This window comes from Myotis daubentonii, chromosome 15, assembly GCF_963259705.1.
Source record: "Myotis daubentonii chromosome 15, mMyoDau2.1, whole genome shotgun sequence".
NCBI lineage: Eukaryota > Metazoa > Chordata > Mammalia > Chiroptera > Vespertilionidae > Myotis > Myotis daubentonii.
The window spans coordinates 55,027,651-55,054,947 of record NC_081854.1 but is presented as its reverse complement, the minus strand read 5'-3'; the positions used below and the strand labels follow the sequence as shown (position 1 = coordinate 55,054,947).

General features: G+C 42.9%; 2 protein-coding genes, 1 long non-coding RNA gene and 1 pseudogene across 8 annotated transcripts in view; 3 read left to right on the top strand and 1 right to left on the bottom strand.

The window, feature by feature from the left end:
- The window catches only part of CHD9 (chromodomain helicase DNA binding protein 9), a 159,808-nt gene extending 158,143 nt beyond the window's left edge, over positions 1–1,665 (top strand). The window contains exon 42 of the mRNA XM_059668047.1: positions 183–1,665. Within this exon, the coding sequence (XP_059524030.1) occupies positions 183–235 (53 nt within the window). The 3' untranslated portion in view covers positions 236–1,665. The remainder of the gene's footprint in view (positions 1–182) is intronic.
- Positions 80–6,161, bottom strand: LOC132217587 (uncharacterized). Its single transcript, XR_009448913.1, has 2 exons — positions 5,823–6,161; positions 80–326 (listed from the first exon to the last, which is right to left on the bottom strand). It is a non-coding gene; the product is annotated as an uncharacterized LOC132217587 (long non-coding RNA).
- RBL2 (RB transcriptional corepressor like 2) overlaps positions 6,161–27,297 on the top strand; it is a 53,856-nt gene continuing 32,719 nt past the window's right edge. For 2 of the 6 annotated variants that reach the window (XM_059668055.1, XM_059668054.1), the window contains exons 1-11: positions 6,161–6,508; positions 9,237–9,367; positions 11,200–11,400; positions 14,417–14,481; positions 18,162–18,290; positions 21,192–21,352; positions 21,433–21,497; positions 21,973–22,159; positions 23,099–23,268; positions 24,869–24,978; positions 25,974–26,077. In XM_059668055.1, coding sequence (XP_059524038.1) covers positions 6,260–6,508; positions 9,237–9,367; positions 11,200–11,400; positions 14,417–14,481; positions 18,162–18,290; positions 21,192–21,352; positions 21,433–21,497; positions 21,973–22,159; positions 23,099–23,268; positions 24,869–24,978; positions 25,974–26,077 — 1,572 coding nt within the window. In that variant the 5' untranslated portion in view covers positions 6,161–6,259. Of the gene's footprint in view, positions 6,509–9,236; positions 9,368–11,199; positions 11,401–14,416; positions 14,482–18,161; positions 18,291–21,191; positions 21,353–21,432; positions 21,498–21,972; positions 22,160–23,098; positions 23,269–24,868; positions 24,979–25,973; positions 26,078–27,297 lie in introns of those variants that run through there. The other 4 variants (XM_059668053.1, XM_059668052.1, XM_059668057.1 and 1 more) reach the window with 3 other exon arrangements.
- LOC132217584 (isocitrate dehydrogenase [NADP], mitochondrial-like) lies at positions 18,297–21,184 on the top strand (annotated as a pseudogene).

Below are 27,297 nucleotides of genomic sequence, written 5' to 3'. Positions count from 1 at the left end.
AAATCAGTAATTATTTTTTATGTAGTCTTAAGACTCTCAATTTATTGCCATTGTTGGTAGTGTTTTTTGTAAAGATGAAAAAATTCAATAGTTGAATCTCATGATACACTCATTTAACTTGAACACTTTCAACTATACTTTTATGCTTAGAAAACCTCTTTCTCTTTTTTCGTACAATATAGCATGTAAACACAAGCCAACTACTTCATCTAGTGCTCACCCAGAAGACCAGTAATCCACTCCGATGCTGGAGGAAGAAGTGGCCATGTTGGATGTTTTTGAGAGAAGATACACTATACACTTATGTGTTCTGTATTTTGTGAGCTCTAGGAGGGAAAAGAGTGAAATTTGACTACAGGTAATCTTCACCTTATACAATAAATTGAGACCTTAATCCCTACATAAATGTAACTACAGTACATAAGCTATTTATTTTTAAGTGCAGGAAAACACAAAGAAAAATATTTATGTCATTCATTAAACCCGCCCTGGGATAAAAATACTGTGGGTATAGATTTTCAGTCTTTTTTATATGTATGTTCTATACATGTAGTGGGCTGATTGGTGCCCTACAAAAATTTATGTCAACGAAAAACCTCAGAACGCGACCTTCTTGGAAAATAGTCTTGAGAGATGTAATTAGTTAAGATGCTATCATGATAGATTAGGATGGGCCCTTAATCCAGTGACTGGCATTCTCCTAAGAGAAGACACACAGAGACTCACAGTGACAAAGGTAATGAGACAACCGAAAGAGATTGGAGTGATGCGGCTACAAGCCAAGAAACACCGAGGCTTGCCAGCAACCACCAGATGCTGGGAGAGGCGTGGAACAGATCCTCTTCCGGAGCCTCCAGAAGCAGCCACCCTACCAGCTAGCCTCCATAACTGTGAGAGACTAAGTTTCTGTTTTAAGCCACCCAGTTTGTGGGCCTATGTCATGGTAGCCCTAGGAAACTAATACATTTTCATATAATCAGTATTATATGGGGCATAATATTTACTCTTCTGCCCTTGATAATACTGACCTATGTCAATGAGTATCCTGCAATGTGATTTTTAATAATAATTTAGGATTGGCTCATACTGATGTAGTAACTTATTTAACCATGTACTTAAAAATAGACATTTGGGTTTATATATGCATTTTTTTGCATTTATCCCTAATGACTTTCTTAATCCCTAGAAGTGAAAATACTTCCTGTGTTTTTAAGGATTTTGTTTTGCTGAGTTTATAATGATGCCGTTAGTAGCAAATGATACTACCATTAGCAGGGTACATTTTGTGAATGTTGATTTACCCCAAATCCTTACCAATACTGTGTATTGTCCTTTGAAATAACATTTGCCAAATTATTAGGCAAAAATAACATCTTGATGAATTTTTAAATTCTTTTTCTTAGTGAAAAGCAAGATGTGTGTATTACAGAAAATCTGGGGGAGGGGAAGGAAAGTAGGGAAAGCACAAAGTAAACACCCCCCCCTCCCTTAATGCTGTACACTCAGATAATTGTTAACTGTTAGGTCATTTTTCTTTGCAGATACATATTATATATTAATAAGAATGGAGTTATACTGTACATACCATTTTGTAACCTTTTTTTTTTTTTCATTTACTATACCATGATTCTCTTTCCATGTCATTAAAGAATCTTCCAAAACATTTTTAAGGCCTTTCTTATTCTAACATATAGATGCAGTATAATTTATTTAGGACCAAATTATTGAGCCCCTAAACACACACACCACAGAGGTTTAAGGTCTCTTGTGATGCACTCGTACAGCTCCCTGAATTTTTTTTTACTAGTATTTACACTTGACAATTACTTGTTCTGGGTCTGCTTTACCCATGGGATCATAAGCTCTGAGGGCGGAGACCATGCTTGTCTTATTCATGACTGTACACTCAGTGCTTTTCACAGTACTTGACATATAGGAGACACAGACTAAACATTTGTTGAATATTTGAATGGATGGATAGATGGCAGACTTTGGCTAAATGAATGAGTGTGTGATTGTATAATCAGAACCCAAGAACCAAACCTCTTAATGACCAATATTAAGTTTTAATTGATATATAATTGACATTGTACATCTTATATAATAAAAGCTTAATACGCAAATCAACCAAATGGCAGAACGACTGGTCGCTATGAGGCACACTGACCACCAGGGGGCAGACGCTCAACGTAGAAGCTGCCCCCTGGTAGTCAGTGCGCTCCCACAGAGAGAATACTGCTCAGCCAGAAGCCGGGCTCAAGGCTGGCGAGTGCAGGGCAGTGGCTGGAGCTAATCCATCTGCTAAGGATGTCTGACTGACAGCTTAGGCCCGCCTGGCCTAAGCCATCAGACATCCCCCAAGGGCTCCCGGACTGCGAGAGGGGGCTGAGCCGCGCGCGCCCACCCCCCCCCCAGTGTAGAATTTCGTGCACCTGGCTATACACACACACACACACACACACACACACACACACACTCACACACACACACTGAGTGGCCAGATTATGATGACACCTGATGTTTGTAGGCAAATTAGCTATAATTTTGTGCTGAAGTCACTAGAGGGCCAGACCATTATAAATAGGGAAGAAGGTTGTTTACCACAACGGTAGAAGTGATTTTTTTGAAGAAGAAGAAGAAGAAATGGGTAAACAATGCGATTTAACAGGCTTTGAACGTGGAATATATTTGAACGTGAGTGGCCAGATTATTATGACCACCCCATCAGTACTTCATTGGGCCACATTTTGCCTTCAGTTCTGTGGCGATTCTTCTTGGCATTGACTCCACGAGATGTTGAAAGGTGATGCGAGGAACCTGACACCATGCCTGATGAATAGCACTGTCCAGTTCTGTGAGAGTTGATGGTTGTGGCAGCAGCTGCCTGATGGCTCTTTTAACTTCGTCCCACAAATGCTCAATTGGATTGAGATCTGGTGATTGTGGGGGCCACCTAAGCAAGGTAAAGTCTCCCTCATGTTCTTGAAGCCACTCCTGCACAATACGAGCACCGTGGCATGGCACATCATCTGGTTGGAAGAAGCCATCTCCATTGGGATATATATCAATATGGTAAGATGAACCTGATCAGCAATGATACTTAGGTATGTTGTGCTATTCAGACGTTGTTCCACATGAATTAAAGGGCCCAAATCATGCCAGGAAAACATGCCCCAAACTATAACACTGCCCCCACCAGCTTGAAGGTTGTACTCATCCATGTGGGGTGCATGCTTTCGTGATGTTTCTGCCAAATTCTCACTCTGCCATCTGCTTGATACAACTGGAAACGTGATTCATCGGACCACATGACTTTTTTTCCAATGCTTGACTGTCCAATCCTTGTGTTCCTGTGTGAATTGGTGATGTTTTATCTTGGTAACTGCAGACAGCAAAGGTGTTCGAACAGGCCTTCAGCTTCCATATCCCATACGATGCAGTGTACGGCTAATGTGCCTACAAACGTCAGGTGGTCATAATAATATGGCCACTCAGTGTGTGTATGTGTGTGTGTGTGTGTGTGTATAGCAAATCATTATGTGTGTGTGTATAGTGAGACGATTACCATAAGTTTAGTTAACATCCATTACCACACAGCTAGAAAATTTCTTTCGTGATGGGAATTTTTAAGATCTACTCTCTTAGCAACTTTCAGATAACAATACAGCCCTGTTTCGTATAGTCAGTATGCTGTCCATTACATCCCCAGGACATATAAGTTGGGAAGTTTGTATCTTTTGACCATCTTCACCTATTCCTCTCCCCCTCCCCCAATCTCCCAACTCTGAGAACCACCAATCTGTTCTCTGTACCTATGAGTTGTTTTTTATTTTTAGGTTCCACAAGTGAGGTCATACAGTACTAGTATTTGTCTTTCTCTGTTTGAATTATTTCACGTATATATAATGCATGCAAGGTCCATGCATGTCTTAAATGGCAGGATTTTCGTTTGTATGGCTAAGTAATATTCCATTGTGTATGTATATTTTTTTATCCATCGTCTGTTGATGAACACAGGTTTGCATGTCTTTGCTATTGTAAGTAATGGCTCCATGAACATACTAGTGCAGACATTTTTTCAAGATAGTGATTTTATTTCCTCCGGATAAGTACCCAGGAGTGGAATTGCTGGATCATATGAAAACTTGTGTCACCAAAAAAAAACATACACATGCAAGTTAGTAGCAGCTTTTCTCATAATCACCAAAGGAAACAACCTGGACATTTTCAGCTGGTGAATGGATAAATAAATGTTGGGAGATACATGCAATAGATGTGACTTAGCAACAAAAAGGAACAAATGACTGCCACATGCAACAACATGGGTGGATCTGAAAGGCATTATGCTACGTTGAGAGAAGCCCAATCAAGGTTACATAATGTATGATTACATTTATATGACCGTTTGGAAAATACGGAACTATGGGACAGAAAACTGACCAGTGGTTGCCCGGGGCTGTGTGAGGAGGGATCACTACACAGAGGTACTAGGAATACTTTTGAGTGATGGGAATGGTTAGTGTCTTGATTATGGTGGACATGACGATTTTTCACAATTCATAGAACTGTATACTTGAAAGTGAATTTTACTACATGCAAATTATACCTCAATGAATCTGACATAAAAGAATAAACAGAAGGATACCTAAAAGTTAATTTGCACATACATATTTTTATTTTATTTTTTTTATCCTCACCCAAGGGTATGCTTTTATTAATTGACAGAGAGAGAGAGAGAGAGAGAGAGAGAGAGAGAGAGAGAGAGACTGCCTAGTTATGTGCACTAACCAGGAAGCGAACCCTCAGCCTTTTGGCCTATAGATTGATGATCTAACCAACTGAGCCGAGCCACCCAGCCAGGTCAGTACATACATTTTTGATGACAGGAAATATGAAAGATTCAAGAATGGACTTTCAAGCACAAAACATTAAGATAAAATTTTGTTGGTATAGTAGGATGGGAATATTAGGTAAAGGAGAAATAGGGATGATATAAAACGTCTAATAGTTAAAAGTTCTGTAAATGTACTTTTAAAATGGATGACAGTATCAAGTTACTATGGTATTTAGAGTCCATTGGCTTTGAAAATATTGGTATTCACAAGCAAAGCATATTTTTACAAAACATATTTGATGGTTTATTACCATAAATTTTATTTCAATTACATTAAACTTGACTGAAAATGGTAAACAAATCTTACCTCTAAACAAATCTAATTTTTGTTCTAGTAAAACTGTGTTGCTGGTGTCCAAAATAAGCAATATCATTTTTCTAAAATTTAGTATCCCCAGCCTAAATATAAGGAAACTACTAGAATTTCTTATGAACTTACAAATGCTTATAAAGCAGTAGTATTTGACCTCTGTTCTTGCCTTTGATCACCTTATCTCAACACTGAGAAAGCAAATCCAAGAATTGTCCCTGAGCGTCCTGTTATCTTTCCCCAGATCCTCCTCTCCGCCGGCATCGTGCTAAAGTTTCCTGAAACGGGTTTTTGCACCAGTATTTCTTTTCCTCAGTTCACACTGCTGTCAGGCTCCTCAAGCATGAAAATGTACACTATTCTCATTTATAAACCAAAGAGGACTGGAAATAAAGAGATTCAAGTCTATAGATAGGAAAAGAGAAAGCAAAATAAAAAGTAAGGGATCAAATTATTGGGTGGCTGAGGGTAGTACAAATGCGCCACAGTGAACATATATTGGCCCTATGGGGGCAGGGGAAGGAATTACTGCTTTTTAAAAATCCAATAATTAAGAAGCTCAAATAAAATGTAAACTTAGGAAAAAGCTAGAAATTAGGAGCGAGGCCGAAAACGAACGTTGGCAGACAGGCCTTCGCTATTCCTACTTTTCAAATAAGGACACCGAGCTGTCGAGTCTTCTTTCTGGGAACAGCTTGGATATTAAACCTTCACATGTCGGTGTTCCTTGGATGTTTCCTTTTCGAGAGCGTCCCGCTGGATGCTCTCGCGACGGGGACGCACCTACAATGTACAGCAGCCGCTTGCATTTCAGCCCGGGTGAGAGTGCGCGAACTGATTAGTTTGAAATGCTTTTTGACCCGCGCGGGCTCCCGGCCCGGACTACATTTCCCGGCAGGCCACCCTCAGAACTACGGGTGCCTACGTGAGGTCACGCGCCGTCAGCGGCAGCGCAGTCGCCTTATAAGCGGCGGACGGGCGGGCGCTTCGCGGTTTGAATGGCTACGGGCCCGGGCCCGCAGCTCACCTGAGGACTGGCCGCCCAAGGGTGCGCCATGCCATCTGGAGGCGACCAGTCGCCGCCGCCCTCGCCGCCCCCTCCGGCGGCGGCAGGCTCCGAGGAAGAGGAGGAGGAGGACGATGACGACGGGGAGGCGGAGGACTCCGCGCAGCCGACGCGGACGCCGACTCCGCAGACCCAGCAGCGGTTCGACGAGCTGTGCTGCCGCCTCAACATGGACGAGGCGGCGCGGGCGGAGGCCTGGGACAGCTACCGGAGCATGAGCGAGAGCTACACGCTGGAGGTGCGCCCCGAGGGAGGGCGCGGCGAGGTCTTCCCGGGCCTAGTGGTCACGCCCGCCGCGGGGAGGGGACCCTCCTGCCCCCCTGGGTCGGGCGCCCGGCAGAGATCCCTTCCCCCCCGCCCCCCACAGGCCCCGGGGTGGGAACCCTCGCTACGCGCCTTAGACCTGAAAACCGGGCTTTTGAAAAGCTCTCGGCGGCTCCGAAGGCGAACCCCGTCTCGCTGCTTTTCCCTTTGGGGTTCCGAATGGGGAACACCTGTTGCCCTAATGCAGCCCCCGCGAGGCCGAGGTCGCGCTGGGGTCCTGGCTCCAAATTGACAGCCACCTGGTCGGCAGAAGGAACAGGTGCGGGTGCGGGGACCGCACGGAGCAGGGGAGGGGCTTGCCCGTGGGGGCGCCGCGAGTCGCCCGATGTTGGGGTTTCTGGTCCCCTCCTTCGGCTCCTTTTCCGCGGAACCTCATCGCCTCTGCCCAGCTATTCGAATCCGCGCGTGAGGTGTGGGGCCGCGCGCTCACGTACGTGGGGACGAGGGGGGTTCCCTCCACCGTCCATGGGATGAAACGGGCGACCCGCCCGCCGGGATGTAGACACACGCCGGGCCCCCGCCCCCGGTGTCACTCGGAAGGCAGGGCCGGGACGACCTTGAACCCCTTTGGGCCGCCCCCCGACACTGCCCTGGGCTCTGACAGTCCCGGTGATTTAGGCTGGTGGTTGTGCCCCTTTCTTCGGACGGGGCCTGCTGAGGAGAAAAAAAAAAAAAAAAAAGCTCTTTGTAGCCAGTGAGGCTCGAGGCTCGCAAGCCCCGCCCCGTGGCGGGCCAATGGGAAGGGACGCGGAAGTGCGGGTTGTTTATCAGCTGTTTCCCCGCCCGAACTGGCAGCCGTCAAACAGGAAGCCACGTGACGTTCACAGGTTGTGTGACAGGTTTTGGAGAGAGGGAGGCGGGCAGGTAGGCCCTGGAGGGAAAGGCCATCTCAGACCGAGGTGTTTTTACGTATGTGCCACTAAGGTGATTTTTGTAGTTGTTTTTAAAAATATATTTTTATTGATTTTTTTTTTTTTTACAGAGAGGAGGGGGGAGGGATAGAGAGTTAGAAACATCGATGAGAGAGAAACATCGATCAGCTGCCTCCTGCACACTCCCTACTGGGGATGTGCCCGCAACCAAGGTACATGCCCTTGACCAGAATCGAACCTGGGACCCTTCAGTCCTCAGGCCGATGCTCTATCCACTGAGCCAAGCCAGTCAGGGTAGTTTTCTCATGGATAGGATTTGAATTCCGTTTTTTGTTTTTTTCCTCCTCATTGTTATATGCCCAGGAAGAAAGAAACGCTAGTACTATAGTGGCTTTAAGTATTTGACAGATCTGGGTGCTTTTGGACAAATTACTTAACCACTCCAATTTTGTGATAGGTACAATTGAGATATATGCATCTAAGTCACAGAGCTGTTCTGGGGGCTAAGTAAGGTAGTAACGTGTAGTTTCTAGCACATACTCGCATGGTTAGTGCTGTAGAGTCGTCGAGGATACTTAGGTGACCCGGCTGTACAGGCCATGTTCCTATTTATTTCCCAGTGGTTCCTGGGGTCAGGCAGAGAGAAGGACTCTTTTTGGTGATGCGCATAAATGCCTCCAAATAAGCTCTTATTGTACCCTCTTGATAATCCTGTAAATTATAGAGAACAAGCATTATCACCATGCAGTTGGGGTATTTCAATTCATAGAGGTGAAGTCCAGTGCTATATAAGCAAGTGACAATAATAGATGGTTAGTAAGTCATTTTTGAAAATGTGTGATTACTTCATTTTTTATGACGTTAGTCTCAGAGTCTTAGCGCAGCTTATGCAATAAATTAATATTTATTCATGTATTAAATATTTTTTGACCAACCAATTCTTTGCCAGGCACTATTGTAGGTGCTGGGAATAGACCCGGGTACAAAACTTAAAAACCCCTGCCTTGAACTTGTAGCCAGGTATGCTATAAGAGAATGTGATACTTAATACAGAATACTGGTTACAGAGTTTATCTTTTGATTCCTTGTATTTTTCTGTACTTCATATTTGTAGCTCATTCCATTCTCACAGCCCGCAGATAAGAAAATGGAGCCTCCGTGATGGTTAAGTAATTTGCCGGAGGTGTTCTACTCCCAGGTTGGGCCTCCCAAGGCACAGGTCCTGACAGAGCCGGTGGAATCTGTATTGCCTTTTATGCCCTTGAAAGTTACATAGTAACCCTTTGACCTGTGCTGTTGGTTGAGCCAGTTCAAAGGGAGGGAACACAGACACAGACCGCTCCTCTCAGTGGAAGAATGCCATTATAAGGAGAGCACATGGCCTGGCCAGTTTTCCCAGTGGTTAGAGCGTTGGCCCATGCTCCAAAGGGTCATGGGTTCGATTCCCAGTCAAGGGCACTTACCTTGGTTGCAGACTCCATCCATATCCTGGTCTGGGTGGGAACCAGAGGCAACCAATTGATGTGTCTCTCTCACGTGGATGTCCCCCGTCCCCTCTCTTCCCTCCATTCTCTCTAAGAAAGTCAATGGAAAAAATATCCTCAGGTGAGTATAAAAAAAAAAAAAAGATGAGCACATAGAATAGGGCCATCACTGAAAATACAGTTCCCCAAACATATAAGTATCACTTTCAGTTTAAACATAAGAATTTTATACTGAAATATACATATATATAACTCATTAAGTAACAATTTTCATTTGTTTTTGTAGGGAAATGATCTTCACTGGTTGGCATGTGCCTTATATGTGGCTTGCAGAAAATCTGTGCCAACTGTAAGCAAAGGGACAGCTGAAGGAAACTATGTGTCTTTAACCAGACTCCTGCGGTGCTCAGAGCAGAGGTAACTGTTTGAATAGAAAAATAGTGTGACTACTATAGCAGGCACGTGTATGAAGAGTTTGCTATTAGAAGGTTATCTCGTTCTGTAATATTGAAGAATTCTAAATAAGGATATTGAGAAACCTTGGGAAATACTCTAGATTGAAAAGTTAATAAAATACTACATGCTGTTACACTCCAAACTGCGTGCGCAGGACTTGTATCGTAATGTGTATGGAATGTGTAAGTGCTTCTAAGTTTCCTAGTTGGGAGATAAGCAGCAGTATTATAATCAGTTATAAAAAGGGTCAGATAATGCTTTCAAGAAGAGGCAGAAATGCTTTTTCTGTTGGTTGTGTAATTGAATTATGACATTTATTATTTGTGCCTTGTGGGTGAATTTTTTCTATGACTTATTGAAGATTGGTGGAAAGGGGATGTTTTGCATTTTGGAAGGTAAATAATTTACGGACCTAGTGGTTTTAAAAATCACTATTAAAATAATTATCAAGAAATGTAATATTTAGCTGTAGTCTATTTATTGACTTGGAACTAACTCCATTCTGAGTAATGTTTAAACCTAAGAACAAGAGGCAGTGCATAAAGAGCTGAAGTCACAGTAAAAAACAAACCAAGCATTTTATACTCATTAGATTGGAGAAATTTGAAGTCTGATAAATCCAATATTGGTTGTTATGTAGGGAAAGAGAAACTATATTACTGGTGTGCATTGCTGAGAGAATAAATTGACAGACCACTTCAGTGGGAAATTTGGCACATTTCTGGTAAAGTTGAGAATGCACATTTCTCTGACTCAATTCTACTTCTGGGCTAGTTGGTAAAGAAATTCTTAGGTACAAGAATGTATTCATTACAATATTTTTGGTTATAATAAAAGTTAGAAACCTCAATTTCAATTGGTTGGGGAATGCAAAAATTCATGGTAGTTCATATGAAGGAATACTTAAAATGAATGAATTAGATCTACATGTATCAACATTAACTCGGCAACATTATTGAATGAAAAAGCAAGCTGCAAAATGCTACTTATTATATAGAACTAGAGGCCCAGTAGATGAATCCCGTGGACTCGGGGGTCCCTCAGCCCGGCCTGCGCCCTCTTGCAACCCGGGACCACTACTCCTAACCGCTTGCCTGCCTGATCGCCCCTAACCACTCTCCTGCCTTCTCTGATCGTCCCTAACCAACTCTGCCTCGGCCCCTGCCACCACAGCTTCATCCAGAAGGACGTCCGGAAGGTCTTCCGGCTGTCTGGTCTAATTAGCATATTATGCTTTTATTATTATAGATTACAATCATTCATACAAAAGGTTTGCTTACTGTTTATGAATACAAGTATATCCATATAGTAACTCTAGTAAGTACGGATGGGAAAGATTTAGACTAACTTCAGAATGATGTTTAGGGAGAGAAGAGTGGGGAATGAGATTGAGGGACAGTACAAATGGGAACTTTGGCTGTTTCTATAGAACAAGCAGACATGGCAAAATGTATTCCCTATGTTAATATTTGTGAAATCTGGCAGTCGGATACATGAATGTTGGTTGCGTTACTCTGGTTAATTATTTGTTTTTTTTAATCAATTTTGTAAATAAAACTTAGAGTACTGTGAGAATAAAAGTTTATTCTGAAGATCAAAGAAATTCTGTAGGAGATTAAGCTAGTCAGAGGCAGGAGTTTTGATTTTCCTGTCTAAAAGTAATATAATTCACCATTCTGGCCCTAAATAAATAAATAAATGTAATATAATTCAATGACTTAATCTTTCTTTACTTTTAATTGTTTGTATACTTGTGTTAATTTAGAAAATATCTTTTTTATTTTTAATATTAGCTTGATTGAATTTTTTAACAAGATGAAGAAATGGGAAGAGATGGCAAATCTACCCCAAGATTTCAGAGAACGGACTGAGAGATTGGAAAGAAACTTCACCGTGTCTGCTGTCATTTTTAAGAAATACGAGCCCATTTTTCAGGACGTTTTCAAATACCCTCAGGAGGAGCAGCCGCGGCCACAAAGAGGAAGAAAGCACCGGTACGCATCTCTCTGCTGGCGTCTGTCTGGGCCAGTTTTGAACCCTTGCATTTTGTCCTATAGTTTATTTTGCTTAGTCTTGAAAAACAAATGATTCATAAACAATATTTTTCTCCTGTAATTTTCTTTTGATAATAATTTCTTGCTTTTCACTACATGTTAGCCATGAACACTTTGGCTTCTTTCATATTGCAAAATGTATGAAACCCCTGTTCATACAAACTTTCACTTTTCAGTTAAGCAACCAAATATGCAAAAGTCAGAACACAGATATTTTCACCAAAATATTTGACTTGGGTATAGAATTTGACTACTTGATTTTCTATTACTGACAATATTGACTATCTCTGTCATTTTCTCTATTATAATATATACCAACAATTTCTGTTATTTGACTTTTATGTCAAATTGAGTACTAAGTAATCCCCATGAAGTGGATTCTCTGTGTATTTTGATATTTAAAACCAATCAAGAGTCCAGAAGTTGGATTGGGGGGGTGGTGGTCAGTGCGGAGCAGAAATTGTTATGAACTTGTGCTTTCTGATCATGTCTGAAAGCCTACAAACTTAACTTTGACCCAATATTTTCCATGTTTCCAGATAGATAAGCACAATTATGGGATGCAAATCCTCTACTTTTACCACAAAAGTTTTTTTAAAAAGTAGAAATGGAAATTTGTTCCTAAAATAGAACTAGAGAAATGCTGACAAGAAAAGTAGGGGAAAGGAGTTAATGTAAGTGAATGAATAGTGTTTGCTTCTTTTTTGACATAAAAATTTCCCCAAATTGTGAAGGATGTTTGCAGTAAGTAAGTAGCTTTTAAAAATAAAACAAGCTGTACATTTTTATAGTTGACCCCACTGAGATGGAAGCAGCTCACCTAGTTTCCTTGAAGTTTTTTAGAGAATTGACTATTTAAAATTAAGTATTCTAAAATTTGGATAGAGTCTGAGCAACACTGATGTGATCATTCATAGAAAGATACAGATTATTTTCTTTCTTTGCAGTGTTGTAGAAAATGTACTTTCTTTGATATTTATTAGGGTATATATATATATATATACCAACTAATCCTAAGGAAATTGTAAGACACTTTATTTTAAAATTTTACATATATATTTACCCGGTATACGTTTTATTAGTACTTTTGGCTAATAGTACTAATAATGCATACCATTTAGTGAGTATTATGAGATAGGGACTCTTCTAAGCCTTAAACGTGTATTATTGTAATGAATCCCTATGGCGCGTTTATGAGGTTGACACTCTTGGTAGAGGTGAGGGAATAAGCCCTGGAGGGGTGAAGTAATTTGGCTGAGGTCACACGGTGAGGAAGTGCGGGCTGTTACTGCGACTCACATAGTCTGCCTGTCCTGACTCTACAGTGTGTGTCACCCACATCAGCCTTTAGAAGTTTGCCACTGCGTGCTTATTGAGAATTTACTGTGTGACATGTAACGTAGGATACTAGTATTAAAAAACAAACCCAGTCACTGTCTTTTGAGGGCCTACTATACAGGGGAGAGGAGGTGTACAGAGATGCAAAAGGTAATAGATATGTAGGACTTCGGAGGCCCAGATAAACTGCTGGGGATGGGCCAGTCAGCTAAGGTTCCGTGGAATAAGTAAGGTCTTCAATGGTGGGAAGGATTTCGGTAGGTGAATTGGGAGATAAAACAGTTTCCTCCTTATCCCAAATTTCCCTTTCCTTGGCTTCAGTTACCCACGGTCAACTGTGGTCTGAAAATATTAAAGTTTCTAGAAAATTCCAGAAATAAAGAATTCCTAAGTTCTGAACTGTGCCATTTTGAGAAGCACGATGAAGTCACCTCTGTCCCATGGGATGTGAGTCATCCCTGTGGCTAGCTCACCCAGGCTGTCACGCTCCCCACCCTGCCTAGTTGCAGTCTCTGGTTATCAGATGACTGACGTGGTATCACTTTAACCCTATTTTACATAAGTCATGGCCCCAAAGGACAAGGTTAGTGATGCAGGCAATACAAATATGCCAAAGAGAAGCCGTAAAAATGGTTTCCATTAAGTGAAAAGGCATGTGTGTATATGTAGGAAAAAAGCATAGAATATGTAGGGTTCTTTACTATGGCAGTTTCAAGACTCCCCCAGAGGTTTTGGAGGAACCCTGTGCAGAGAAGGGGACCACTACAGTGAGGATCAAGCCTTCTAACCAATTGGCTCTTGGGTCCTCACCTTATAGAGCCAGTTTTTAGAGTGGCTTGCATGTTAAGCTAAAAGTTTGGCTTTTCTCTTGGCAGCCATCAAAACTAGATAGTTTATCACCGCCTGTGGCCAGGGAGCTGCTTTTTAAGGCAGGACCCTGGCATTGAGTGCTTGTCCAGAGTGACAGCGCGGGGTTAAGCCTCAGACTGCGGCTCTTCTCATTGGAGCCCTGTGTTACAATGGGTTTATTGGGATGTGGAGGCAACAGATGTCTTATCTACACCTCAGGGTTTTAGCAGAAAAGCCAAGCTCAAAACAGGTCTGAACCTCTGAGCAGACAACGTGGCAAAATACAACAGATGCTTAATAATGGAAGTGCAAGGAATGATAGGCAGCCCAGAATTTACATTAAGCAGTCCCGTGGGACTTGACATAAATAATCTGGAATGTTTTTAGCGACAAGGTTTACATTTCAGCAGCAATGATGGAGGGAAAACATTGGGGGGATATCTGACTGCGTACGTGGGTCTTAACGCAGCGGTAGCCTTGCCGGTGTCTCTGATAGAACTGCCGCTGCTCATTTGCTTTCTGCCCTACCTTCTTGACCTCCAAAAGCCTTTGTGGCTGTTTAGAACCTTCTTTCTGAGCTGAGCTCTTTCCCTGGCTCCCAGCTCATCCTTACCAACATGGGTCGGAGTAGAACTTACACCTTTTCCCTGTGGAGCGAGTCTGCTCTCACTGCGTCTGACTGGGGGTTTGGTTTCTCCCCTAAGTTTCAGGCATTTGTGGTGTCTCTCACGAATTTGTCTGTTACCTTCTGACTTCTTTCTCCCCACAGGCGACAGCCCTGTACCGTGTCTGAAATTTTCCACTTTTGTTGGGTGCTTTTTATATATGCGAAAGGTAAGAAAAGAATAGTATTTATCGAGGTGTTAGTTTATTTAAATGTTTGGGTACTACTTTTGTCAGCCTATAATGTGTATCAGGAAAAGATTCTCACTGAAAAATTTCTCAATGGTTTTAGTCACAGGTTCTTTTTTTAAGTATTGTCTTGTCATAAAAGTCTTTTGGATTTCTTTATAAGATCCAAAACTTCTCTTATTAAATGGAAAAGTTTTAAGTTCTGTTCTTATACAGTGTCTTTTCTATCCAAACCGATTCTTCTGAATTATGGACTGAAAACACATTAGTGCCGTGGTTCTCAACCTTGGCTGCACATCAGAATCTCCTGGGAATCTTTTTAAAATCCTGATTTCTGGGCCTCATCCTCTGGAAATTCTGTTTCTTTGTTACTAACATTGTGGCCCCACCCCATAACAAAGAAACAAAATTTCCAGAGGATGAGGCCCAGAAATCAGGATTTTAAAAAGATTCCCAGGTGATTCTGATGTGCAGCCAAGGTTGAGAACCACTGCATTAGTGTGGCTCTGCTTTTCTCTGGAGCTATATTCTCCATGAGACATGTCTTACTCAGTTGAGTGGGACTGAGCATCCTCAGCAGCTCAGATTGTTTTCTGCATCTTGTTCAGATAAATAGGCCTGATCCGTACCTTTAGATGCTATTTATTTTCTCTCCCTTTTTTCTCATCTCACTTAAACTACCCAAGGTCTGCATTCAGTAAGAAAAGATTTTTTTTTGTCCTGTCTGTATTTCTCTGTAGAAATGATGCTTATTAATCTAAAGAAGAAAAGGAAGTACAGTTACATAAGTCACATTTTTTTTTCTGGACTATATAGACTGCCTTTGCCATGAAGATAGCCCAATAAAATGCAAAGTTAAAATAAAAATCATAAAGCTGCAGGAGTTTCATAAATAAAAGAGATTCTCATTATTAGATCAACTACCCCAACGTACTTGCTTTCAAGAGTAGGTAAGTGAGGCCCAGAAACAAATCTGGGATTTGAACCCAGATCTCCCAGCTCTTGGTTTCATGCTGGAAGTGAAGGCCCTCCAGCAAGGACCGGCACCCCATTCTCTTGCTGTTTGACCGTTCGGATTATACTGGTCCCTCCTGGCTAGCTAGTTGAAAGCTCTCCCTTCCTCCCCTGGGCTGCGTGCTTCATTGAAAAGAAGAATCTTCTGTCAAAAATAAGCTGTTTGATATGTTGCCTTCCATCACACTGAATGTTTCTTCAGAGGAGGCAAAGGTGATGTGATCACCGCAGGGAGTGCAGAAAGGCTTGGAGCCTGCAAACTGCTGTCCTGTCTGTGGCATCAAACGTGTGATGCTGATTTTGTCACTTGCTCGTGGGCAGGTATGTCTGCCTTCCAGGATTTTTGGTTTGTTTATGCCTTTTATGGCATATGTGTAATTGAGAGTAAATGTACTATCTAAATTATTTATGAAGAATTGTATTGCCCTTGTGTGGATTTTGGTCTCACTTGATCAACTAGGGTGTCCTAGTTTTTCTCTGCAGTTAACTTTTATCTTACTCGGTCAGTAGTAAGCGCTTGGTCTGAACAGCCTTTGCTCCCTCACAACCCAGGACTGTGGTCTTTTTTGATTCTCTAGGGCAGGGGTCCTCAAACTTTTTAACGGGGGGCCAGTTCACTGTCCCTCAGACCGTTGGAGGGCCGGACTATAGTTTTAAAAAAAGCTATGAACAAATTCCTATGCACACTGCACATACCTTATTTTGAAGTAAAAAAAAACGGGAACAAATACAATATTTGTATTTGCATGTGGCCCGCGGGCCGTAGTTTGAGGACCCCTGCTCTAGGGTCTTTCCTATGAGAGCAGTTTATCCCAGTTCTTGAGGTCCTTACCTGGGGGGAGAGGCGCTCTCCTCTAGCCCCCTTTCTCATGGCTTTCTCTGCACTGTGTGGTGTGGGCGCCCCAGATGGTCTCCTTCTTGATAAATAAGCCCACTTTGTGCCTTGGCCTTGGGCGGCTTCCTGTGGCGAGCACACGCCAGGGACACGCCTGGGCTGGTCCTCCCAAGGGCAGTGCGGTCTGAAGACCGCAGGTGCCGCGCCCTGTTTTGTAGGCGAACCCACATCTTTCCTGTAAGTAAGCCAGCACTGGGGGTTCAGCAGGTTGCTTTGTTGATTGAAGATGAACTATCTCAGTGAGATTTACTCTGAAGTTGGGATGTGAAATGTGAAGTATGTCACCTAGGGACAGTCCTGGAGTTTAACTTGGATTCTAATCTTCAAGGGCATGTCAGGGCTTCTTAGAGGTCGCAGTGCGGGGGTTTTCCGCCTGCGGCAAGTGCACACCAGCGACAAGTCCAGGCTTGCAGGGTGATAGCTCTGTCGCTTGAAACCATAGATGCTACCACTTCCTGTTTCCATCTGAGGAACTGAGTACATTTAGTGTTAAACTTATCCATAGCAGAACCAAGCAAGTTACTGTGGTTATAGCAATGTGATATGTAACCTATTAAGCATCATTTGCCTTTCTAGCAACAGAAAAATATTTTTTTCCTCATTAATTTATTTAAGTTGATTTGTTGAATTTTTCCATCGGTACAAAGTAGAATTCCTCATCGTCATATGGGGCGGTAAGTGGTAAGTTTTCTGGGTGGGAAGGAGAGAAAAAGCCTGAAACAAAGCAGAGTGAGTGTGTGTGTGTGTGTGTGTGTGAGTGTGTGTCAGTGTGTGTGTGTCTGAGTGTGAGTGTGTGTGTGTTTGTGTGTGTGTGTTTGTGTGTGTGTGCGTGTGTATGCATGCACACGCACGTGCGCATTGGGTAGGCGTGAAGTGGGAAACTGTTGAGGTTTAGAAATATTTCGGATGTCTGCCAGGTATTTAAATTGAATTCATTTGATGTTATAAGAATGTAAAGCCAACATGAAGCATATATATGAAAAAGCAGTGTTTAACGCAAAAAGGGATATGCTCGAGTTAACCAAAGTAGAACTACTCCTTAATTTCTAAGAATAGCGAAGCTGGTTACTGCCTGTAAAAATTGTTTTCGATGCCAGACTTAATCCAGCACTGCAGAAATGACATGGTTTCAGTTTTTTTCCTCCATTATCTGGCATCAACAATTTTGTGGGATATTAGCTCTAGATCTTAAATATCTTGCATTGTGATCCTGTTGCATTCATTCGTATGAGTTTGTGTTCATATGTAGAAAAGTATTTTAAATGTTACTGTTAGGATTCTGATTATAGCTTATGGTCGTTTAAAGTACATACATGAAAAAATAATTACATGAATAATTTTTTTAGCTGTTCACATGTAAGTGATTCTGTTGATTTTCTTGACAGAAAAATATTTTCATATAAACCAATTTCTTACAGTTTGAGATAATTTATAAAGTTGTTGGTGTTCTGAATTTTCAAAAGACAGACGGGTGATTATAAAATTTTGGTCAGCTAGTAGGCATTAAATGCTAGTTTAACGAATACTGAGTGAACAAATGGCATTTTTAGTAAAATTTTAGTTTCATTAAACTCTAAGAAACTTATTAAACTATAAGTAATATTTCAAGATGTAAATTTGCCAAAACACTTTATGTACCACTTGATTCTGTTTTGTACAGTATTATATAACGTCATTTTAACTAGAGGAAGAAATTATTTTTAGCAGGCTGTAAAGTTGATGCACTTTTAACTCTCTCTTTATAATTGTATAGGCAATTTCCCCATGATTAGTGATGACCTGGTCAACTCTTACCATCTGCTGCTGTGTGCTTTGGACTTAGTTTATGGAAATGCCCTGCAATGTTCCAATCGTAAAGAACTTGTGAACCCTAATTTTAAAGGTAAGATTGTCCATCAAAGACTATTGGGCAGCCCACATTTCTCCATCATGTGCACTCGGGGGAGTGTATACACAGTGCAGGTTCCTCGCAGGAGAGCCCACAGCGCTCTGAAAGCTCCGCCACCCCGCTCTCCAGGGGACTGGGAACCAGGGTCGAGTCCCTGCAGCAGCATTTATGGGAAAAGCAATTGCAAGTATCACAGAGTTTACGCCTTTGGTGACACTAGAACACTCTGAAGTACACACTCCACGAGAAGCAGGACTAGGAATCTGGAGTGGGGAAGACGACTTGAAAGCGGGCATTTTTCTACGTTGGCAGGCGTGGTGCTGGGACACTGTAGGAGGTCAGAACGGACTCACTGAAAGAATCTTCACTTTAGCTTTTTGCTAAAGAGGAGTAGTTATGGTTCTAAAATAAGGAAAAATAATTTTTAGCTTTTAAAGTAAAAGCTGTATGGAAACTGCCAGGTCTGGGCAGCGCACTGCCAGGCAGCCCAAGCAGTGGCTGGTGCTCGGGTCCCGCCTGCCTGGCTCGTTCGCTCGCCCGCTGGGGATGTCTGGTTCCCTGCAGGTCGAACTCTGATTCGGCAGAGACTCGGGCTCTGGGCCAGCCTGGGCGACAGGCCCCAACTTGCAGGACCAGCCGTGGCGCCACTCTGCCGACGACAAGGTCAAGATGACTAAGCCGGTGCTGGAGATGGACAGCAATGAGATGACCCATCATATCTGGCAGTTCATCAAAGAGAAGCTCGTCCTGCCCCACGTGGATGTCCAGCTCAAGTACGTATTTCGAGCTGGGCCCAAACCTTGACCAGACTGATGACCAGGACCATCGGGTCTGCCTTGGCCACCCAGAAGTTACAGTGTGGCTGACAGTGTGCCATCGTCGCCTGACCAGGCCCCTTAGAAGAGTTCCAGTGGGACCAGCTGGAGCATCCTCCACGGCCTGTCTCCCATCCTCTGCAAAAGCATCCCTGCCTTGTCCTTGGCTGGACCAAGCCCATCACCATTGGAAGGCCCGCCCATGCGACCGATAGAAGGCCACCGACTTTGTGGTCGAACAGGCTGGCACTTCAAGATGGTCCCCACCCCAAGGGAGGCAGCAGGGCCGAGGAGTGGGAGCTGTGCAGCTTCTCCCGTTGGCCTGGGCACGGGCATGCACAGCACCCACACGCCCTCCGTGGGCTCTGCACACAGGCTTCCCGTATGCCATCCGGAAGTGGTCACTGTACATGGGCACCAGAGCACCGTTCTGAAAGCCTAGGACGGGCGATCCAGGGATGCCTCCAGGAGACCTCTGAGAAGCACAAAGTCCAGGTCAGGCGAGACCATGAGCTGGTACGAGCACCAGCTCTGATGACAGGTGGCTCAGGTTCCCAGGTCTTCAGGTGGCTTTGTGTGGGCTGTGAACTAGGATGGAGATGGGCAGTCGGACATCCTGCCCAAGGCCCCCTTGGCCCGATGGCATCTGTGCTGCTCTGCCTGGATGGGAAGACGATCGAGGCCGCTCATGGGATGGTTCCCTACCCCTCTCAGCAGCACCGGAAGGGCCACCCTACCAGCACCAACCCCATCGCCAGCGTCTTTGCCTGACGCCTAGCCTGGAGCACCGGGAAGCTGGACGGGAACAGAGCTCATCAGGTTTTCCCAGACCCCGGAGAGGGCGGGTGGAGACTGGGGAGCAGAGCCCTGCCCAGGGGCCTGGTGGCTGCATCCCTGGTCTCAGCAGCCTGAAGCTGAATGAGCACTTCCTGAACACCTCCAACTTCCTGGGCGCCATCAGAGCCACCTGGACAAGGCCTGGGCCACAGTAGCGGGGCGGGGCACACTGCATGGTGCTGTGGGGTCACCCAGCCTTCCACATGGGGCGCAGGGCGGGCCTCAGGCCTTTCTAGGGCCAAGATGATTTAAAAGTATCTGCGGTTCACCTCGGGGTGATGTGAGCAGGAGCAGTGTTTTCCCTCAGCCAGGCAGGCTGTTTTGCAAACTGTCATTCATGTCCCCTTGGAGCACATGGCGCCGTATTTAGCTACTAAAATCACACACACACACACACACACACACACACACACACACACACACACACCGCTGTGTGGAAATGCTAATTATTTCGGCTATGCATTTAGTAGGCTTTAAGGTATGTAATTTCTATGAATGATAGATAGTAACAGACCAAATCATGATATACAAAGCAAGTACTAGAAAGTATTTGTTGAGCTGGTAGTGTATATGATGCTGCTATTTGAAGAATACCATGGTAGGATTGAGGGACTGTCCGTTTGGGGGTGGTTACAATGAAAATTTCAGCTTGTCTGACTCTCAGGGTAGATATTTAAAGCGAGTGGCGTTAGTTACTGCAGTGGCCTCTGGATTGGTAAATTTCATGTTCTTTGTATTCTGTCTTTTCTCCCATTTCCTTCCTAACTCCATTATAATTCTATAGAGCTGCTTCCCTTCATTTTCCCCCTTTTATTTTTTTCCCACTAAGACTACGCCAAGATTAGCTATAAATTAGTTATGATAAACAAACATATAATTCAGTTAAAGTGCATACTTTGGACAGTAATTTTTAAGTGGTATTTTTATTTGAATATGAAGCTTATTTGTAAAGTTATGTATTTGTGTTTTTTAGTTATAGCATAATACTAAAATTATTTTTTTAGGTTTTTTTTAACCATCTCTAGATACATGATTGAATAACGAAATCTTTTGAGGATTGGTACACTTTACCTCTACTTACTATTCTTGGGGTGTATTTAGAGTTAAATTAGGCCTTATACACCGTTTCCTTTATCCGCATATGGTACCTCACTTGCTGATTAGCCTCTGCAGCTGTGTGTCTTAATTGACTACAGTTTGGTGTGTTAAGCGCCACCTGGTACCTCTGTTCTGTCCGTCACAGGCCTGTGGGAAGATGGCCATGCTAAGGACTTCAAGCCTTCCTCCGACCCACCCTGTGTCATCGAGAAGCTCTGCTCCTTACATGACGGCCTCGTGCTGGAAGCAAAGGGCATAAAGGAGCACTTCTGGAAACCCTACGTAAGGAGACTCTACGAAAAGAAGGTTGGTGAGCGGCCGTGGAAGTATTTTCTGGGAAAGAGTTGACTTAATAGCTGACTTCAGGACCTTTTCTTTCTTCGTAGCTCCTTAAGGGAAAAGAAGAAAACCTTACAGGGTTTCTAGAGCCTGGGAACTTTGGAGAGAATTTGTGAGTACTTCTGTTATAAAACTACCTGAATAATATTTCAAGCTGTGTGCTTAGAAAACCTCAGAGTTTAGTGGTCAGCTGGTACTCCAAGAACGTTTTTGAATTTGTTAAAAATTGTACTGCTGTTCCTGAAAGCTGTCATAGTTAAACTTTTGGGTCATAATTTTTGAAAGAAATTCCTTTGGAACGGTACAGGTGACACGTGGGGGTGCTGAGGTCTAGAAAGGTGTGGGAGCAGCGGGAGAGGTCGTTCAGCTGCTCACCGGAAGCCGCACTGACCAGGCTGGGGGGGTGGTGCGCCCGCCCTGACACGCTCAGCAGATGTGCTGTGTGCGAGGATGAGCACAGTGTAGATACTTCTCGGCTCTTATAGTGAGAGCTTGTAGTAAATAAAAATAGAAAGGCATTAAGTGGATAAGCATGGACTGAAATGGCAGTTCTGAGAGTGTGCATTTTGCCTCCCCGCCCCCCATAGGAAAGCCATCAATAAGGCCTATGAGGAGTATGTCCTGACTGTTGGGAACTTAGATGAGCGGGTGTTTCTTGGAGAGGACGCGGAGGAGGAAATGGGGGCACTCTCCAGGTCTCTGGGTGCCGGGCCGGGCACGGAGCCTGCCGAGAGGGTGCCGATGAAGAACATCTTGCAGCAGCACTTGGACAAGGTGAGCGGCGCCAGAGGAGAGGGGCCGGCACACGCTCAGGTCCTGCTCTGTTGTGATAATCGTGTGTGCGTTCTGCTTGCATCCATTGTGAAAAAGAACATTCCCCTCATGTTTCCCTTAACTAAGAGTTAGCTCCATTTTGAAAAATGTTTTTTATTGATTTTTAGAAAGAGAGGAAGCGAGAGGGACAGAGAGATAGAAACATGGATGAGAGGGGGAAATACACTTTATCTTGAATATTAAAAAACACTCTTAGGCTATCTAAACCTTTAAGTGTTTGTTGGAAAAATTAGAAGAGGTGTTTTATTAGCATATGCATTCAAGCTTAAATTCTTTGACATGAGGTCATGCCTTTTTCACGTGTATGTTCAAGAACGTTGACTTGCTCTGTGTGAGGCTCTGTGTCCGCTGGGGCAGCTGTGCTGGAGGTGAAGGCGGGCGGGAGGGCTCCCCGCGCCAGGCGCTGCCCGCACCTCGCAGCGATGGTTCCCTCTCTCGGAAGCAGACGTGATCATTAGGGGACTTCTGTGAAACCTGGATTTCACTGGGCCAGACTGACTTCACAGTTTCCTTTTGTCACTCTGAGTATTTACAAAAAGAGCAGTAGGTGCTAGCTGTTTCTCAGAGACATTCTACATTTCCTAATGCTTGTTTTTGCCTTCAAGCTTACGTTTTGAAGGAGGGGTCATAGGGAAATATGCGTTATCTTAAAGATTTAACTTCTAAGAGGCGAAATTTGAGTTAGCTGAAATGCAGACTGTTCTTTCACACGTCTTCACTGGATCATGGTGGCTGTAGAGGTGCCATGTCTAAATTCCAAGATGGGGATATGTGAATCACTAGAATTTGTTAATAATACAAAGTCTGATTGCCTTCAGTTCCCGTTTGTGAAGTAATTGAGTCTTTCCGAGCTAAAACAGTGTTCTTTCTTCCCCTTAGTCTAAAGCACTTAGAATCTCCACGCCACTCACTGCGGTGAGGTACATTAAGGATAATAGCAGCCCTTGTGTGACTCCGGTTTCTGTAGCCACACACAGCCTGAGCCGTCTCCACACCATGCTGGCGGGCCTCCGAAACGCACCCAGTGAGAGACTGGGACAGATCCTGAGGTCAGTGTGAGTCCTTCCTGCCTTCTAAATTTGGCTGTTGACTATTTTTCTAATTTTTTACTTTAATTTTTCACTACTTGTGCCTTAATTTACTCATTACTAATTTTACAGCTGTTGTCTGCAGAAGACAAAGCAATAGAAGATGTACGGTTAGAAGATCATTTTTCCTCAGGGTCTTAGTCTGTTCATGCTGCCCTCACAGAGCACACAGACTGGGTGGCTTAGAACCAACAGAAAGACCAGCACTAGACCCTGTAGAATAAGGCACCAGACTACGCCACCAGCTGTTCTATCTTAAGATGTCAGGGAAGGGGATCAGTGAAGATGGTAGTTGTCAGAGGACTTCATGGAGAGGATGGGTCCTGGGCACATTTCCGAAGGGTGGGCCCCTACTAGAAAAGGTAGACAGGTACGTGCACAGCCAGTGTAAAAGCACTGTAACTTCTGTAACTCTACAAGCACCCTTCACCTGAAAAGGACGTTAGTCCTAAACGTTTATGACTTGATGACATAGGCCCTCTAGGACCCATTTTATTTCAGGTGATCTGATAGAAGAAGGCCCTGTATACACATATTAGTAACTCCCCACTCGTAGCTGGACTCATTACATACCTAAGCTGACTGAGTTCCCTTCACATTTTCATGAAGTCTCCTTTTTTCATAAACTTGATTGTAATTAGCACCCAACAGGCTCTGTCTGTATGGCCTCTTCCTAAGTCATGTTTTTAAAATGGACCTTGTTTGCCTGGAATTTAGAAGTATTTCATAAACACATTTTAGAAGCCTGATTGAATCTCTATCTTCCAAATCTTTGTACAATCTCTGACAAGAAATAGCAGCTTCTTTAATCGTAAATACCATCCATGCTATTGAAATACCAGCAGGTACTAGGTAAAGCCGAAGGGCTTTGTTGTTGTAAAAGGTACCTGTGTGTGTTCATAAATAAAATTCTGTTTGTATAGCATGTCCAGTAGCTACCTCTAGCAAGATTATAAAGAAACAAAAATCGGTTATAATTTTCTAAACTTGTTACATTTTTACAATGAATATGTATATTTATGATCAAGATAAAAACTTAGTTGTTACAAAAGCACACATGGTGATACTCTGTATGCCTCTGCATTGGACATACATTGTCTTTCTAGTAAAATAAATAAGTAAAAAATGAGATAATTTGGTTTTCAGGGAACGATGTAGAATACCAGTAAGGGTGTGTCTGAGTCTGTGGTAGAGATTCCATACCCGTCAGCTGCTTTCTGCAGGAGTTTCCTGGGTGTTGTGTGCCCTCTAGAGGAACAGTTGAGGGCAGTTAGTTGGTCAGCAGTGATTGCAGACGTGGGGTCCTGTCACGGACATCAAACAGGCAGAGGTTAAGGTTGCTAAACTTACTGCAGAGAAGATACAACTATACACAATACTTTTTTTTTTTCACTGAAAATGGTCATACCAACACCTTTATCAAAGAAGTATGGGTGAGTGTATAGTTTGTGGTCAAAGTATTTTATATTTACAGGTTAGCACAAATACAGAGTTGTAAACTGTTTATCACTTTGTAACTCGGCAAGACCTTTAAATTAGATAATTTCTTTTTATTTTTTAGGACATGTTCTAGAGATCCAACCCAGGCTATTGCCAACAGATTGAAAGAAATGTATGAAATATATTCTCAGCATTCCCAGCCAGATGAGGAATTCAGTAACTGTGCTAAAGGTGAAGCTTAATATTGTCTTTATTATTCTCATCTTGATGTTTAACTACATGGAGTCCTTTCTTGGTAACTGAATCAGAAACATGAAGAAAAGATTTATGCGTTTAGGTTGAAGGCTAATTTTATGTCAGCCCAGTGATTTCTAGGCCCTTGTCAATAAGAAATTTTATTTTATTTACTTATTTTTTGTTAATCCTCACCCAAGGATATTTTTCCCATTGCTTTTTATTTTATTTTTTTAAAATATATATTTTATTGATTTTTTTACAGAGAAGAAGGGAGAGGGATAGAGAGTTAGAAACATCGATAAGAGAGATCAATCAGCTGCCTCTTGCACGCCCCCCACTGGGGATGTGCTCGCAACCAAGGTACATGCCCTTGACTGGAATCGAACCTGGGACCCCTCAGTCCGCAGGCCGACGCTCTATCCACTGAGCCAAACCGGTTAAGGCCCCATTGCTTTTTAGAGAGTAGAAGGGAGGGGGGGGGGAGAGAGAGAAACATGAATGTGAGAGAGAACCATGGATTGGCTGCCTCCTGCACATCCCACACTGGAGATCGAGCCCGCAACCTGGGCATGTGCCCTTAACTGGAATCGAACCAAGACCCTTTTGTCCGGAGGCCAATACTCTATCCACTGAGCCAAACCAGCTAGGGCTATACTGATGTCTTTATTATGTTGACCTTCTGGTACTTTTTCATTTGGAAAATTTTAGTTTTCATTTGTAGACTGGATATTAAATATAGAAATACTGTGATTCTTCAGAATTTTAAAAATAAGAACAGAAGACATAGCTGTTTTTATGCCCAGATCTGTGCTAGGTGTTTTAAGTGTTTACCATGAAAAAAATTAAGGAATCTTAGGGATGATTGAAATAGCAACTGTTGGAAGTGTATGGGTTTTTTAATTTTATATTGTGGGCAGGGGATGGGATGGCCCTCATTTTTCCCATTTCTTTTCTTTGCATGTGATTGTTGTGTTTTTTTATTTATGCAGAAATTGCCAGCAGACACTTTCGTTTTGCAGAGATGCTTTACTATAAAGTATTAGAATCCATTATTGAGCAGGAACAAAAGAGACTGGGAGACATGGATTTATCTGTGAGTAAATATCCAACGTATTGAATCAGAACAGTAAAATGTGCTTTCCTGTCAGCCCTAGCCACCAAAAGAAGAAAACACACCGTTATTGAACAAGAGAAATGATATGTTGCTTTGAGGGAATAACATTGGCACCTAAGGAAACTGGCTATTATGAATAATGGCTCTGAGTTCCTTTCTTTCTTTAAAATATATTATTGATTTCAGAGAGGAAGGGAGAGGGAGAGAGAGAGAGAAACATCAATGATGAGGGAGAATCATTGATTGTCTGCCTTCTGCACGCCCCCTACTGGGGATCGAGCCTGCAACCTGGGCACGTGCCCTTTACCAGAATGGAACCTGGAACCCTTCAGTCCACAGGCCGACACTCTATCCACGGAGCCAAACCGGCTATGGCTGGTTCTGAGTTCTTTCACCTGAAGCCCCCATTCAGTGCCTTGCTGCAGCAGGCCATGTATTAGAACTTTCAACTTCTGTGGGTAGTAAAACTAGTTAAGGGTTAAAACACTCAGACTTAATCTTAACTGAGTTTTTAAATAACAGGGTTTTTTATCAAGCCTTCTTTCTATAGCAAGAATAAATTGAGTATTGACTCAGTAGGACTTTTAATAAATATTCAGCCATTTCTCTTGGCTAAGATAATTCTTTTTTATTGATTTTAGAGAGGAAGGGAGAGGGATAGAGAGAAATGTCAATGAGAGAGAAAAATCACATCAATCAGTTGCCTCCTGCACGCCCCCTACTGGGAATCAAGCCTGCAACCTGGGCTTGTGCCTGACAAGGAATAGAATCAGGGACCTCTTAGTTCATGGGCCACACTGTAGGGTTAACTGAGATAATTCTTTTTCCTAGATTTTACTAATAAAAAAATGTAAATTGATTTTAACCAAGTGATATTTACTTTCAATTGTACCAAAAAATTTTTTAATTTTTTAAATAACATTTTAAAGAAAATCAAAATTGACCTATAATTGTTCTAATTCTTTGTACCTAGTTCCTTTTCTTTTTTATATATAAAAATATGGTGGGCCCTGGCTAGTTTGGCTCAGTGGATAGACCATCAGCCTGCGGACGGGCATGTACCTTGGTTGCAGGCACATCCCCAGTAGGGCGTGTGCAGGAGGCAGCTGATCGATGTTTCTCTCTCATCGATATTTCTGACTCTATTCCCTCTCCCTTCCTCTCTGTAAAAAAAATCAATAAAATATATTAAAAAAAAT